Source organism: Melanotaenia boesemani, chromosome 2 (assembly GCF_017639745.1).
Source record: "Melanotaenia boesemani isolate fMelBoe1 chromosome 2, fMelBoe1.pri, whole genome shotgun sequence".
NCBI classification, from domain to species: domain Eukaryota; kingdom Metazoa; phylum Chordata; class Actinopteri; order Atheriniformes; family Melanotaeniidae; genus Melanotaenia; species Melanotaenia boesemani.
In genome coordinates this window covers 37,584,769-37,601,637 of record NC_055683.1, presented here as the reverse complement: position 1 = coordinate 37,601,637, position 16,869 = coordinate 37,584,769, and the positions used below count along the sequence as shown (strand labels likewise).

Here is a 16,869-nt window from a genome sequence, read left to right as displayed (position 1 = left end):
TACGCTTAATGAGAATTATAAATCATTGCATTTGGGTTTAATTTATGTTTTACAGTGTCCAAACTTTTTATGAATTAGGGTTGTACCTCAGCCTACTCAGTTTTTACAATCTAAAACATGTAAATCTACAGATGATGCTATAAAACAGAAAGTGGTCCGTTCACTTGTGGCCCTAAAACAATAATTTAGCAGTTTTCTCTTTTACGGTTTGCCAGCAAACAACTTTTGTTCCAGTTTCCAGATGAAATGTTCAGATTAAAGCTGCCTAGTTTGATAAACAATCTGATTGCTTCCTGTGTTTCACTGATTCTTAGAGCTGGTAATCAATAAGCAGGAACCAACTGATATGGTGTCTGCCTGGTGATGTTTTAAAGGAACCGCGTATGCAGCTTGTTTCAGTTCAAAATAACCTTATTTCACACCACACCAGCTGTCACTGAAGCCCCGCCCCCTCCAAATGACCCAACATGAAGAGACGCCCCATCGGTCAGTAGTCCTCCACCCATCCGTTCTCTAGAATGAAAGCATCAATGACTTCCTTCATAGCCAGGTTCGGGATGAGCTGCTCCTGGGTCAGCGGTGTTCGCGTCACCGGGTCAAAATGGCCGACTTTCTGCCAGAGAACAAACATGTTTTCAATCAGGTAAGATATGAGAAAAGGGCACAATCACACTAAAAGAGTAACCACTAAACACACTCATCTTTTTCTGCAACAAGAAGCAGCTTAGTTTGAACTTCTATAGACCAAATTCAATACCAATTCAAACATTTTTAATAAAAGCCGAATCTCATTAAGCCTATTCTACATTTTATTTCCAGTAGAAAATAAACATATCAGATGATGAAACTGAGACATTTCACCATGTGATGGAAAATATGAGCTGATAGTGAATCTGATGGCAGCAACATGTTTGTAACAAGTTGGACCAGGAGTAACAAAAGGCTGGAAAGGTAACTGGTACAAATCAGAAACAACTGGAGGAGCATTTGATAACTAATCATGTTAACTGGCATCAGGTCAGTAACATGACTGGATATAAAAGGAGCATTTCAGAGAGGCAGAGTCTCTCAGATGGAAAGAGGTTCACCAATCTGAGACAAACTGGCTCTAAAAGTTGTGGGAAAAAAAAGTTCCTTTAAGATCCACCATCTACAGTGTATAATATCATCTACAGATTTAGAGAATCAGGAGGAATCTCTGTGTGCATGGGACAGGGCTGGATGCTGGTAATAATCTGCATTAAAAGCAGATATGATTCTCTACTGGAAACCACTGCATGGACTCAGGAAGAAACATAGTTCATCCTGAAATCCACAAATGCAGATTAAAGCTCCATCATGCAAAGAAGAAGCCAGCGGTGAACAGGATCCAGAACCAGCACCGTCTTCTGGACCAAAGGTAATTTAAAATGGTCAGAGGCAAAGTGGAAACCTGGATGAAAATGTGAACTAGTTTCTGGAAAGCATGGACAGCGTGTCCTGCAGACTAAAGAGGAGAGGGAGCATCCAGCTTGTTATCAGTGGACAGGTGAAAAGCTGCATCTCTGATGGGATGGGGCTGCATTACTGCCTATGGCGTGGGCAGCTTCCACACCTGTGAAGCTCCATCAATGCTGAAAAGTACATGGAAGTTTTAGAGCAGGGGTCTCCAACTCTGGTCCTCGTGAGCAACTGTCTTGCAGGTTTTAGATGTCTCCCACTACAACACACCTCTGCACAAGCCTGTTAATGACCCAGTGATTTGAGTCAGGTGGGTTGCATCAGGGTAGAATCCAAAACCTGCAGAACGGTACCTCACGAGGACAGAGCTGGAGATCCCTGTTTTAGAGCAACATCTACTCCCATCCAGAAAACGTCTCTTTCAGGGAAGGCCTTGCAGATTTCAGCAAGACAATGCTGAACCACATCCTGCATCCATTACAACAGCATAGTGTCACAGGAGAAGAGTCCGGCTGCTGAATCATGAAAGCAGAATTCCAGCAACCAAGATCCAGGACTTTAGAGCAGCTAGAATCCTGCATCATACCAGAATGGGACAACATTCCTCTCCTAAAACTCCAGCAACTGGTCTCCTCACTTCCCAGACGTTTCCACACAGGTGTTAGAAGAAGAGGAGATGCTACACCATGCTGAACATCACCCTGGAACTACTTTTTCCAGACGTGTTTCTGCCATCAGATTCACTATAAGCTCATATTTTCCATCACATCGTTAAATGTCTAAGTTTCATCATCTGATATGCTCTTTATCTTCTACTGGGAATAAAATACGACTTGATGAGATTTATTGATCATTGAATTCGGTTTTTATTTACTTTATTTTATAGTTTTTTTTAAATTAAGGTAGTAATTTAAATCAGAACCAGAAAACATTCATGTAAAGACAGTTTCAAAAACCTTAATCAAAAATCACAGAAAAAAAAAACACAAAGTAAAACAGCTGATTTCATGTGTTGCATGAAAGCATCCGTCAGTTTTTACCTGCAGATGCTCCTCAATGTCTTTTCGGTCATAAGTGACGCCGCTGGGAGTGATGCAGGGCTCCCTCATCAACTCAAAGCTGATCTTCCCACATAGGTAGTCTGGGATCTCACGCTTCTGTCCGACACACAACAAACACACAACCTGAACTCATTAAAGACGCATTACGTAACTTTCTGACGTTAAAACTCTGCGCTTCGGACTTGTTTGATGGCACAGTGACATCTTTTATGAGCATTTTTGGAGCCGTTGCTGCACAGCAGAGTCCTGAGGCTTATGGTCCAAAAGACGAATGATGATGGAGCAAACGGAGTAGTACCACCCACATGGGAGCAGTGTTGAGCAGTATAACTGACGTGCAACGCCCAAAAGGAACAAAGAAGAAACCGTAATGTATTAAATGGCTGCACAGACCACCGTCTACAGCACTGCCTCTTTTCATGTCTCCTCCACCACCACGTTTGCTATACTGAAATGTCTAAAACTGATGTCAGAACCTAGAGGTGACTCTGCACTGCCCTCTGGTGGATGTGTTGGCTACTATGTCGAGTTAAAATCAGGGTAAGTAATGACAGGGAGTCTGAGGACAGTGACGCTTGAAGCGGACAAACCTATTTACGTACGTAAGAGGAGCATAAATGAGCCTTTACACCAGCACTCACCTTCCTCTTCTCGTCCACCTGACAGAACAGCTCCTCCAGGGCTGAAAGATACTTGTCCTGTAAAAGACAATAAAACTTTGAAGCTTACAGGTGATCGGGAAATTATCAGAAACAGGACTGCTGCTGAGGAACACATGAAACAAGAATAGTTAACTTGAAATCGTCCCCTAAGAACAGTGAGTTTTAACCGTCCTCGAGCGCCACCTAGAGGGCTGCAAAAAAATTCAGTTTTGTACCTGTGGGCACCGGTGTCCATTTAAAAGCTCAGTTACAATACAGCCTCCAACCACTTGACAGCAGTATTGTGTCAGACAATTGTTTAGCAAGCAGAAGACATTCTGCCTGTCACTGGCAGTTAGCAAACATCATGGAGAAGTTCTTAAAACATAAAAATGAAGGTGAAAGTGACAACATCCCCAAAAGGCTAAAAGTTTGCATATGTATAACCTTGACTTCCTTAAGTATGGGTTTGTGAACGGAGATAACGATGCAGAGCCAAGAGCCCAGTGTGTGAGTCTGGACTAAATTAAATTAAAGTGGCTTCTTGAAATCAAACCCTTGTGGAAAAAACTGAAATATTTCAAGAGAAAACAAAATGGGCTCAAGATGCAGAAACAGTCTGTCATGACACTGGTGACATCAAACTCCGAGCTGCCTGTAGCTAAGAGCTAACCGAGCTAACCTGGAGCTAACGGTAGCTAACCAGCTAACGGAGATAGACGGGCTATAGGTAAGACACGCTGTTAGCCGACTAAAAACCACAGTTGTGCTGCACCCTCCCTTCTTTAGGTGGCTATTGGATACCTGTCAATCAAAAGGACACGCCCTCAATTATGCCGAATTTCAAGATGAAATAACATCCAAACGGATGAGTTAGAAAAAATTCACCCCCCTCACAGTTGTCATGAAGGTAAACTTGACCTATTAATTCTAAAATGTTTTTTTTTTGTACCAGGTTTCAAACATGTTTATTTCTGCTGTGAAGTTGGTCTTTTTAACACGGGAGTCTATGGGGATTTGCTCTGTTTGGGAGCCAGCCCTTAGCGGATGAGTGGTGAACTGCAATTTTTTGCACTTCTGTACAGACTTCACATTTTACTGCTGGAGGTTGCTGCTTGCTCAGAGCAGCACTGGAAGCTACTCTGAGCCTTTCCCCCATTCCACCCAGACTGGATCTGATCGTGTCTCAGAGACAGGCTCGGACGTCTCATTAACAGGTGAACACAGAAGAGTTGTAAATCGTCAAAAAATGGACTATTTATGTTTGTTTTGTTTTTTGTCACAGATATGAAGCGTAACTGGTTCTGCCATAAAAAAAAAAAAACGTCTGATGACTGCTGAAGCCACTGTCAAATTCATTCAGATAAGGCTATATTTTCATTTGCATTTTATTTAAATTTAGTTTCCAGTTTATTTCATTGGAAAGTAATTTTGAATGCATTTATTTTATCACCACATAATTTTACTTATCCAATTTCCATTTTTTCCGTTTTAAATTTTGCTATAGTAAAATTGAATTATGAATGATTTTTGTGTTAAAAAGCCTGACGTGCACCTTTAACTTTCTGTCAGCAGTTTGATCTGTTCCATAAAATGTTGGCCTGTTAGGCATCTTATTTAATGTGCAGGTTCACATACACATAATAAACAAATGCCTTTGTGATTATTACATTGCATGATGTCCTTTGACAGGGTTTCAGCTTGTTAAACTGAAAGCGGAGTTTATTGAATATAAATTAAACCAAAGCAACATCAATTTATCCAATACAGCTTGAAAAGTTGGACCCTGAGGTCAAAAAGGTTAAGAAGCTTTAGAACATCCAGAAGCTGCTGGACTCAGAGACGAACAACATGAATGAACATGAAGTGACTCAGCACATTCCACCACAGCGGGGGATAAACACCTACATGTTTTGAGTGGATCTCGTTGAGACTGTGCTGAATCCTGCAGTCGTCGGACTTGTCGTCTCGGTTCTCTCTGCAGCCCTCCAGGTCTCTGAGAAACCCACCACACAGAGTTACACTTTCAGTGACAAATTAAGTATTAAATAAAACTGTTGATCTGGACAGTTTCTCTGTTTACCAGAAGATTTTGAACGTGTCACATCAGGAAAGTCTGAGTCCCTGACAGACTCAGCTTCCTGTCTGAGAGACGTCCGGATACAGCTCTGAGATTGTTTTAGTTGAGCTGTCTGATTCTGTCTTTGCTCCAAGGCTCGGAGTCAAAGCCTGGTCCTGATATGGGTGAGTTTGTCCAGACAAGGATGATGATGTCTGGATGAACGCAAAGCCAGTCGAGGTCAGAACGTATCCAACTATCAGCTGAAATCTGATGTAAATACCGAGTCCACTGCTGAATGGGGACAACAGAGGGGACGCTCACTGAGGAGGCCAAACTCTAACATGAGGAACGAAATCTGATGTCATTCTCATTCAGGATGTTCAGGTTGGAGTCAGGCCTTCTGGTCAGATATCTGTAACAGTTTCATTTATATGCATGTTTTTATTGATTTTAAGATGAAGGGGTTTTTATGGGACGCCTCTCGGGGCAGTTCCTTCAAACACAGAAAAATCCAAGCAAACCGAAACGCATCACTGTAAATCATGTGAGAGCTCTGAGTCAGCTGACTGGTCCTGTGTGTCAGCAGGGCAAAAAAAAACAAAGGAAACCTGTCCTGCATCTTCTCTCTGGCTTTTAGGAAATAAACAGAAATATTTGGGAGTACTGACTGATGACTCCCTCACTTTTAAGCCACATGTTGAGACCCTTGTGAAGAAACTGAGGGTAAAGTGGGTTTTTATTTCTAAAATAAAAAAAATAAAAAAAAACATCTTGTTGCTGTGATTTCTCTGTGCTGGATTATGGAAATCTGCTTCCTCTCAGTGTCTTAAAATGATCAATGTATACCAGGCTTCCCTGACGTTTATTACAAACTTGAAGAAGTGGATACACCACCGGGATTTATACTCTTGGTGGGGTGTCCTGCTCCGGCCGCCCCATGGAGAAGTCATTGGTGTACTTTCATACATAAGTCAATACTGTTTACATTTAGTTACCTTCAGTTATCTGTACATATAAAAGGGTTTTTGTCCATTCTGCATCTTCTACGGTAAATTTGTAGCAGAAAAAAATTAACTGAATCAATTTCATCAAGTGCTTTTAAATTCTGAATGAATGTGCTTGTTTTTCACAGTCTGTCAGTAAATGTAATTTCTTTAGTCTCTTAATATTTTAACTGTTGTATTTGCTGCCACCTTTCTTGGCCAGGAGGTTCTTAATCTCAATGGGATTTTCCTGCTTAAATAAAGATTAAAAAATATTAAAAGGAAGCTGAAACATTCATTAACAGGTTGAAGACTGATTTCAGATCAAAAACAGGATGGCGGAGACATGACTTTAATAATATTCATTAAAACCATCATAAAATCATCCATCCCTCTTAATCCCTACTCTCTCTCTCCTCAGACATCATCCACACACTTTCCTCTTTATTAAAGACCCTCCCAACCAAGCTAGGGGTTAGAAACAGATGAACAACAGAATAAGGTGCAGTTTTGTCTGTCAACTGGCCTCCACCTGCCTCTTTTTCTCAGCCAGGATCAGTCTGGTGAGGTAGGTGTGCAGCTCGCTCTCCTGGTGGATCCTCCTCTCCTCCATGCTGTTCCAGCGTTTCTTCTTGGCCATGCGCAGGGCGCTGGGAATGTCGTCACCAAAGTTCAGATGCTGCTCTTTCGCCAAGAAATAAGCTGGACAACAACATGAGAACTACATGTCAGGGTTTGGATTTAGTTGGACGGGGGGGACAAACTGAACTGGCCTGACATTCATTCAAAGTCATTTCAGCAAATTTTCAAGAAAAACAAAAAAAAATCCTGAAATTTTCTCCAGTTGTTCCTTATTTCTCCAAGAGGCACACTGTGAAATGTTAGTTTGGTTGGATGGAGACTTTTTAAGATACGACTGATGTAGTCGGGGGGTTATGTGTCGGTTGATGCAATTTCTCTGCATACTTCTGGAGTCAGCATCTCAAGAACAACACCACATAAGAAACTGAAATTTCATACGGTAATACGCCTCCTCCTACTCTGTTAGAATACACAAAACGATCTGTTGTACGTGTTAACTGGTAGGCATGCCAGCTCCTCAAAAATGAATTACAATTACTCAGATTTTGTGGCGGACCATGTTTAGGCCTTCAGAAAACAGCTTTGTTTATGTCCCAGCTTCTTGGTTTGTTCAAAGCTTTGAGATGCAAACATGGACTCTAAGAAGCATTAATAGTTAGCCAGATACATGGATTACTGGATTAACTAAACCACCATGAAGAAATAACCCCTTAGGTGCTAGTTTTGATCATGTACCACTAGCGGCTTTTTGAAGACTACACTATATTTTAATGTTCTAAACACAAAACTGACTTTGTTTAGCTTCATTATCACCAGCTGGTCCATCTGATTACTAGCTGACAAGATTGATTTGGTAGGATTAATAATATTTTTTATAATGTCAGATTGAACAAAATGTTACGTTGGCACTGTTAACTACAGGATTTGGACCATAGATTTCCATTATAACAATATTTTGACCCCTTATTAACTTTCTGTTCACTGGTTGATCTTTGGCTGCTCCTGATTGGACATTATCATCAATCTAAGCTCTCTGATTGGTGGAAAGTTTGACAGGAAGTGGCTTTATCATCATTTCCAGGTCTAAATAAAGGTCTCTTAGCAACGTGGTAGTAATTGTGATCTTTTTCTGATGAAAATGTGATAAATAATGCTGTTATCATGGATCATTGTGGATTTACCATAAACACTACATTTTGTGGCTTGATTGTAAACTTCATGGATGGGATATAAATACCTGGAAAACTTCTGTAGATCACCTAAATCAGGGGTGTCAAACTCCGGTCCTTAAGGGCCGCTATCCTGCAGGTTTTAGTTATTTCCTTGCTCCAACACACCTGAATAAAATCAAATTGCTCCAACAGCTTCTTGTCAACTTCTTCAAAATAACACATTAAATTCAGTCAGGTGTGTTAGATCAGGGGAACAATGAGAACCTTCAGGACTGGAGTTTGACAACCCTGACCTAAAGGGTAAGTTATCCATCACAATTTACCCCACAGAGTTACACACTACCGTTCCTGAGACATGATGATGATAGAAGAGATGGGACTCTGGAACATCAGAGATCTGTTGGCGCTTTAGGAATTAATCCAGTAAAAATGAAACTTCTGGTACCTCGCTGCAGGTTGCCGATGGCCTCGTCGTAGTTCTCCATCTCCAGGTGACTCTGGCCCATGAGGAAGTAAGCTTTGACCAGCTGGCTGTCCAGCTCCAGAGCATGTCTGCAGTCCATCAGGACTTTATCGAACTGCTGAAGCTTCACGTAGCACAGAGCTCTGTTGGTGTAGAAGGCCGGGATGGAGGGAGAGAGGCTCTGTGGGGGAGAAACGGACACATAAACTCTGCAGAGATCTCACGCTTCACTGATTCACCAGCTCTGGTTTAAATGGGCTCTATTATGCTCATTTCAGGCTAATTTATTTTTATATGCGAGTCCACAAGGGCAGGAATTAATCCAACATTTTTCACAAAGCAGAATGAGACTCTACCACCCTAAACCCCTCTCCCCCTGAACTGGGCTGCCTCTGATTGGTCAACTGCTGGGAATAGTTACCTGAACTGCACACTGTTTTTGCCATAGAAGCAACGGCAGCCATTAGAACTGAGGGAGGTGATCGGTACTTTTCTGGCCTCCCCCATGTACATCTATTGTTTCATGTGGCTAACCAGCTGGATGATTTTAGCTTGGTTGTCACGTTTTAGCATTTAGCTTGTGTTGATCGCTAACTTTCTGGTCATCATTACACTGTGTCACCTGCTGGTAGGGATCAGGTAAAGTCTGTGTTAATTCTTTCAGTTTGACCGTTGCTCACACACCATCAAAACAAAACAGACAACATATTCAGTGAAGGTGGGTGTGCCTTTTCTTCTCATGACCGTGCACAAGCTGGAGAAGATGACTAATCACTGAGTCCCCCACCAGGGAATCACTGAAATATCGAAGTAGAAAAAACTCTCTATAGCCTGTTGTTTTCAGCACCATGGAAACTGAATGTAGAGACATACTGGAAAACTCAAACATGTGTTTATGTCATAAAAAAATGGCGCTGCTCACTTGTCTGATGAGTATTCAGCACTATAACACTGTAGAAAGCTCAGAAATGTCGAAATAGCAGAATAGGGCCCCTTTAAAACACAGCACAAAGAAGAAAGCCCCCTCCTCGTCCTCACTATGGCTTTGCTGTAGCAGGCTGCAGCCTCCGGGTACTTGCGGTTCAGGAAAAGCCGGTTGCCCTGCTCCTTCAGCTCCTGAGATGACACAGAGGTGCTTTTTTCTGGACTTTCGGACATCTTGTCCACCAGGCTCGCTGCGCCGCCGGCAGCTGCCTCTTTACTCTGCTTCCCAATCCTGAAGCTTCGGATCCAGCCTGCCGGACAGAAACTGGGATAAAAACAAAGACCCAGCAGCTCGGGATTCATTTAACAGCTGCTGTTATGAGTTCAATGTCAGCAGAACAGAAGATTTAAAGTTGGTTAAAAAGACTCTTTGGTCTCAGTGAGACAATGAAGTCCAGGTTTGACCAGTTTAAGTGATGTGCTTCTTAATCTGGACATGCTTTAAAAACCACCATATGCACAAAAACATGTTTGCAAATAAAAAAAAACTTTCACAATGTCAAACTGTGTTTTACAAAGTGGAAACCCGGGTTCTCGTCTATCAGCCGTTCTTACAATCAACAGATTTCTGCACATTTTGTGCGTGAGAACATTTTCAAGCAAAGTTTGGGATTTACCATCTTGTACTTCTACTTAGAGATGTTTTTTTATAAGAACAGCAGTAACACAAGCCAGGATGATCTGCTCACTGAGATCATTTTTGATCAGATGCTGCTTCTTGAAAGAGACCCTGTTAGAGTTTTACTGCAATATGTGTAGCAAAATTATATATTAACTACTATTCCAATGAATATCCAGGTGGTTTTGGTCACCTACATGAGACAGGTGGGACATTCACTGACCATCACTGAGCTGCATTACACCATCCGTGCTGGATGATTCTCTGGAACAAAATACATTTATTCTCTTAAACAATTCAACATCTGACTGAAATCAATCAAGAATGCTGCAGTGAAGCTGGGAATGTGTTTAAGTTGCATCAAATAAAGTCTCTTTTATCTCTACAGAACATGTAAAACCAACCGAGGTTAACTAAAGAGCTTCACAGGACAAAAAAATAAAGTCCAGGTTGTGTTGATTCTGTCCTCCAGCTTTTTGGTTTCTTGTGGATAGAGCCCATCCAAGAGTGAGTACCAACAGGTAAATATTACTGGGGATTTTGGCAAATTTGGAGGGCTGATTTATACGTTTAGCTGTGTTGCTCAGTCCACAGAAGCACCATCTACACCAAATCTATCTGGTTGTAAAGGTGATTAATCAGACTTTCCCACCATGTGTAACACAACACCAACTGAAATTATTAGTGGGGAGAAATAATATACTAAGCATGAATTTTCTAAATCTTTTATACTATGTTTAGTTTCAACTAAGGATGTTTGGACTTTTACTAACCAAATGCATTACTAGTCCTATATGAAATATAAAATTCAGACTGTTTATTTGTTTGTAATCAAATATTTTAATTTCTAAATTAATCAGTCACATAAACCATTTGCCTCGATTATGAACAGCATTATTGACATGGTTTATAGTGTGGCAGATTTGGGAATTATCAGTGTGCTACTGTTTTTTTTTTTTTTTTTTAAAAAAGGTTCTAAGATGTGAGATGTGTTCATTTAATTGCTCACTTTGCAGCCCCTGACATATTTCCATCATGCTAACATGATGTGCAGCTAACGTTAGCATGCTAACGTCTCTGTTCTAACCCTCCTTTATTTAAATTGCCCACAGTTAGCAGCGTGCAGCTAAAACACTTAAAACTTAATTATGAAGATGATAAACACTAAACAGCTGACTCACGGTTCCATCAATCTTACGACGATGCTACATCGTCGTTTGAGAGCTAGCCAACTACAGCAACGCCCTTTTCCACCATTACATGACCTACCTGAACGATGCTGTAGCTTAAACACCTGGACAGTGAGGTGGTTATATTAATACGAGTTACAGCCTTTATGTGATGTGAAGAAGCGGTTAATTTCCCACGGCTAGCTCTCAGTTGATAAGATGCCACAGCTGGTTTGTTTATGAGAGTGTGGCGTTCAAAGTGCCTCGGAAAACCGAAACATAAATGCGGCACTTTGACCCGTTCAATGTACATAATGGGGGCTTATCAGCATTTCCGTTGTTAACATAGTTATGGTGAGATAGATAGTAAGACCAAGATGTCATATAAAAATGTTCTATAAGTCCTTTGTGAAAAAGAACATACGCGTATTGCCAGATCTTATCTCAAAAAGAAGCAAACAATCTATGAGCATAAACACGAAAAACGAAATTTAATTATTACACTTCTTAAATTCTGTAATCTTTTAGTCCAGTGTAATGCATGCCATATTTCAGTTACATCAAATTTGACAATTCTTCGTCCGTGGGTCGGGTGGGCTCTAAACACCAACTTTTAGTTAACAGCCGAATACGAAATGCAGATCGTCCATTATCAAGTTTTATGCTTCCCATTGATTTGGTGGATGTCCAATAGCATATTGGACAGGGAGGCAGCTGATTGGACGTGGTCCAGTATTGTTCTAAATAATAATATTCAGTTTGTACAAGAAGCGATTAGAATTATACCAGAGACGAAAAACAACTATTCGTCCCTGGGTGGGCTCGAACCACCAACCTTTCGGTTAACAGCCGAACGCGCTAACCGATTGCGCCACAGAGACGATAGTGGTCCGCAGACACGCGTGGGTACGTGTTAAGTCAAAAAGTGCTACCTTGTCAAAATGTCCTTACGAATGCTGCATTTACGGGCAGGCGCAAACATCCGGAAAGACACATGTTGTCGGTGAAAATAACGGCGCTGATTATCACAAATTAATGATGCTCGATCGCACAAATTCAGTGGGTTTTGTTTTATCGAACAAAATCTGCTTAATATGCCGAAAAGTTGTGTAGTGGTTGCCTGCCATAAACACAATAGTGCAGATAAGAAACGATCGTTCTTTGAGCTGCCTAAAAGACACAAAATACCAGAAAGACGCAACAAATGGTTAGCGGCTATCAAGCGTGTTAATGCAGATGGGTCAGCGTGGAGTCCCTCAAAAAGTTTGACCATTTGTTCAGATCATTTTGTGACTGGTGAGTAAAAGATTTATTATTATTCTAGTTTTTACATCTTGTTGTTCTTTATGTGTTGATGCCAAAATATCAAACTGGTGGAAAATTTTAAATGCTAGTTATAGAAAATGCTGTATTACAGTGTTTACAATGTTTAGTCTAGGATCTGATCAGAAATAGTTTACCAGACTCTTTTGGATCCGAGAGCTCGGTTAGGTTTATCCACATATTTGTGGATTACTGATCTTTAACTGAAGGATCCGGTTTTAAGAAACAACGTCAGGAGCGCAAAATTTAAACTTAGAATAAATTAATAAAGGCAGGTTCTCTTGGCAGCATGAATTACCCCATAAAATTATGGTACCAAAATTGGCGTTTTTTTGCTGTAATCTGGCATGTTTCCATCATTTTCTCTTGTATTGATGTTCATGTATTGTCTCAATTAAATAAACAAATGAAATAAAATAAGAATAAGATTTTACGAAATAATTATCTTATTGTGACACATAAAATGGTCATTTAAAGTGGGAAGAAAGGGGAGAAGAAAGCGGGAGGAAAAAAAAAAAACGAGAAAAAAATGGCGACAGTCACGCGGTCGCGGGTTCAATTCCAGCGCTGGCCAAAACTTTCTATCCCGTTTTCTTTCGTTTTCAGACAAGCGTTGCAAAATTTATTAACTTTTAGAGAAAGAACGGAGCGAAAGAATTGAAAATGTGTGAAACTTCATGTTTCCTTTTCCATTCTTCTCTTAGTTTTCATGTACACCTGCTGTGTGATTGTGTGCACATTTTTATTGTATCTGTCATCTTTTTGTATATCATTGCATGTCAATAATTATTTAAATTGAACTAAACCCACTAAATACCATACAAGCTTGATATAAATACCCCTGCAAAGTACTGTATGTCCTTATTTTTGTCCTTAAGACTTATTTTTCAGGCAAAATTAAGCTGGTTTTGAATGCTGTTGATATACACATTTCAGCACATTTGATCAATCCCTTATTTAAACCACATTGATAATTATGAAATATTATTCAATAATAAATAAAATGATGAAGATAATAATAATAATAATAATAATATATATATATATGATACTTTTAATATTTACTTTTATTAATCCCAGTTTGGGATTAATAAAGTATTTTAAAAAATGTACACAATACATGCAAAATAATTAGAACTATGTACAAAATTACCGCTTTCTAAGCCTGTGGGTACGAGAGGAGTCAGTAAAGGGAGGACAGTTATTGTTTTTTTTTTGTTTGTTTTTTTTTTTTTTTATACCCTCCAACCACTCCTCTTTGGGAACAGTCTCTACAGAGGGGCAGTACACAGTGCCTTTGGATTTGCCAGTTTCTATCATCCTTAAATGAAATAAATTAAATAAATGTGTTATTAAATGTATCACTACTTAATTAAAATGCAAATTAATGTATGTACAATATATATAATTATTTCACTATTTAATTATTTCATGGTCCTGTGTTGCAGTGCATCATGAATTTATGATGCACTGCAACAAATGTTTTTAAAGTACTCTGGAAAACAAAGCATATAGAGCCATAAGAAATAAACGCAACTGATTTTATTTTCTGTTTTTTTCATTTATTTAATAATTAACATTGTTTTATAGGCCATAACTTATAAGCTGTGTTAGTTCCAAGTTGTGCAAGAGAGTAATTTAAATAAGATTTTAATAAACATTAAACCAGTTCGGCCCTCAATGAGTTTATGTGTATTTGAGTTTGACATCCCTGTTAAATAGTAAAAACTTTGCACAAAAGGTGTTGTATACAATCTGATATTTGGCTTCTGCCCCCTGGTGGAAACCTTTTACACTACAATAACTTTGACATCACAGTAATAAACGGTAAACATACAAAAAAAATGTTTAATTATCTTTTTCACATTGTGTTAAAGGGCCAAAATAAAGATTTCAGATAAAAAAAAAAGTTTTCTTTAAAGGGTTAAATGCTAAAGGAGAACAGATGAGTAGCATGAGTGATTACAAGGTGCAGGTGGGCCTAATTAGAAGCTAGAAAATAATGACAGGAGGAGCATTTGGAAATTAATTAGGTTAACTGGCCACAGGTCAGTATAATGGCTGGATATAAAAGGAGCATTTCAGAGAGGCAGAGTCTCTCAGATGGAAAGATGGACAGAAGTTCATTAATCTGAGACAAACTGGGTCTAAAACCATGTCTGATACGTTGTTTACGTTTTATTGGGAATAAAATATGGGTTAATGAGATTTGCAAGTCATTTGCAAATCAACGTCCCAGCTTTGTAGGAACTGATATTGTACACCTACAACGAGAAAAAGTTTCTTTATTCTCCCTTTGTTAATAAAATGCAAAAAAAATTCATGATGGAGATTCAATTTCCAAATATTTATTTTTCTTTTATTTTCTGGACATGTAGCTGTTTAATATGAATACGGTAAATACAGTTATTAAACCCCATATGATAAAAGATGCAAATTCAACATGTCAATGGCAACAAACTTTAAAAAACACACATACAAATAAACCAAGAGCTCAACAATTTTAAATTCAAGCAGAACAAAGATTATTAAACATTTGCATAGTTTATATATTCTAACAATATGATGGATTTTCTCTGCAAGGTTTAATTTTAAAATGAAATATAATCCAGCATAATTTCATAAAGTGCTAATGCAGCAGGTCTCCACTGGTGTTTCTAAACACTTTATTTAAACATCCATGTACAGACTGAATATTACAGAGGAAACAAACGTGCAGTCTGTCTCCTCTCAGTATTCCTAACAACATTTACTCGTCTATCATCAGTGCAAATAAGACAGTTAGGATCTCAGACGACCCTGTGATGGCAGACATAAAGTGCATCGTGTGTTTTCTACTTCTACATGTTGGTGTTTGTAAAGGAACAGTGAGTCATTTCTCTGAGCCAGAGCTGCTCCAAAAACCCTGTTTCACTTATTTAAATGTTTTTTTGTTTTACTTAATTTGTAGCTTTTGTTGGATTTTTGGACATTTTATCTGGTTAAACCTACAACAGAAACCATCTGAGGGTCTAAATAAAGTTCTCCTCCTCCTTGTTTTCCTCCCTCTCCAGCTTTATCGTTGTGAAACTTCTTCTAAAAATTGCGACATAATCCGACATAAATTTGCTCAAACAACAGAGGTGGTCAGATGAGGAAACTGAGTATGGTCACATATCTGTAAAATGTATTTGACTTTTTAAACATTTTTTTGACCTTGAACGTCACACACAGCAGTTCTCAGATGCAGAACAACAAAACTAAATAAACAAAAACATTTCAGAATTTTATCAAAACGAAAGAACTTAAATTATCTTTGTGAGTTCTGAGATATTTTCTGTCTGATCGTTATGTGATTTCTGGAGTTATCAGGTTATTCATGAGGTCATGTAAACAGTATAATCTGATTATGCTTTATCAGATATGAGAAATCAGATTAAATCACCTAGATTTCTCCCTAATACTTTTCTTGCATGTTTATCCGTGAATCTGACTTATTTACTTCTTTTACATCATGTGTAAAGAAATAAAAACAAATAGTAAACAATTACCCAGACCAGGGACAGATGCTCAAGGAGTATAAACGAAGACATCAGCATCCTGTTTTACAGCCAGTTAGCTTCCATATTAGCACAGCTAACACTGACAGTGACACTGACAGTGGCCGTCGCCATCAAAACAAGACCGGATGTTTGGAAAATAAGTTTTACATCACTATGTACGTACCTAGACAAAAAAAATTTAAACCATCTTTTTTTCATCGCTGCCTTTCTGCATGCTCAGATCCGTTAAGTGAATTTTTAAAAGACTTTTAAATGAAAATAAATTAGGTCCTAAACCTCTTAAAATGCAAAAATATCATGGAAGAACAATCCACTTCATTAAGCATGTGGTAACAAGGCAGTCGAGAGGTCTGTCTGGAGTGTTAGCTAACGGTAGCTAATGTTAGCTAACGGTAGCTAATGTTAACTAACGGTAGCTCATGTTAGCTAACGGTAGCTAATGTTAACTAACGGTAGCTAATGTTAGCTAACGGTAGCTAATGTTAGCTAACGCTATCCATCACTGCAACACTAAACCAGCATCTAGAAACCAAACGTCCAACACTTGACGTAAAGCCGCTGGAATTTTTAACAAACTAAATAAATGAGCTACAGATGCGTCTGTCAAGTCTGGCAACTCTTATAATATTCAGAGAAAAGTTTATTATATACATAAACAGACAATAAACATTTTGTAAATAAAAATATATGAAATATAAATTTAAAAACTTTTATTTTGAATATTTTTGAATCACTGCATCATTTTATTGATCAAATTGCCATCCTCTTCCTTTCGTTTTCCTTTTTTTTATTGCTGTAGTACAGTCTAATATTTTGTAGATTTTATGT

The 16,869-nt window shown here is 38.9% G+C and overlaps 1 protein-coding gene, 1 long non-coding RNA gene and 1 other non-coding gene across 6 annotated transcripts in view; 1 reads left to right on the top strand and 2 right to left on the bottom strand.

Moving 5' to 3' along the window:
- Positions 1-9: 9 nt before the first annotated feature.
- Positions 10-11,440, bottom strand: LOC121634565 (E3 ubiquitin-protein ligase CHIP-like). 3 transcript variants are annotated; one of them, XM_041977321.1, is made up of 8 exons: positions 11,277-11,440; positions 9,443-9,639; positions 8,387-8,585; positions 6,724-6,889; positions 5,051-5,138; positions 3,143-3,199; positions 2,481-2,594; positions 10-613 (listed from the first exon to the last, which is right to left on the bottom strand). In XM_041977321.1, exons 2-8 carry the CDS (start codon positions 9,560-9,562, stop codon positions 488-490), a joined length of 870 nt encoding a protein of 289 aa, XP_041833255.1. In that variant the 5' UTR covers positions 9,563-9,639; positions 11,277-11,440; the 3' UTR covers positions 10-487. The 3 variants fall into 3 exon arrangements, with proteins under 3 accessions (XP_041833255.1, XP_041833247.1, XP_041833240.1); XM_041977313.1 differs by having other exon boundaries at positions 2,481-2,597; positions 9,443-9,653; positions 11,277-11,439; XM_041977306.1 differs by having other exon boundaries at positions 2,481-2,597; positions 11,277-11,439.
- A 543-nt stretch (positions 11,441-11,983) lies between these two features.
- trnan-guu lies at positions 11,984-12,057 on the bottom strand. The gene has a single exon. It is a non-coding gene; the product is annotated as a tRNA-Asn (tRNA).
- Positions 12,058-12,196: 139 nt separating this feature from the next.
- The window catches only part of LOC121632941, a 7,337-nt gene continuing 2,664 nt past the window's right edge, over positions 12,197-16,869 (top strand). For both annotated transcript variants that reach the window (XR_006008983.1, XR_006008982.1), the window contains exon 1: positions 12,197-12,472. This is a non-coding gene — a long non-coding RNA (uncharacterized LOC121632941). The remainder of the gene's footprint in view (positions 12,473-16,869) is intronic.

Excerpts from the sequence above, each read along its gene's own strand:
- LOC121634565 (XM_041977313.1), bottom strand. The coding sequence starts at position 9,562 with ATGTCCGAAAGTCCAGAAAAAAGCACCTCTGTGTCATCTCAGGAGCTG. Across the intron at positions 5,139-6,723 it reads ATCCTGGCTGAGAAAAAGAG|AGACCTGGAGGGCTGCAGAG; the intron begins GCAGGTGGAGGC and ends TGGGTTTCTCAG. Across the intron at positions 3,200-5,050 it reads ACGAGATCCACTCAAAACAT|GACAAGTATCTTTCAGCCCT; the intron begins GTAGGTGTTTAT and ends TGTCTTTTACAG.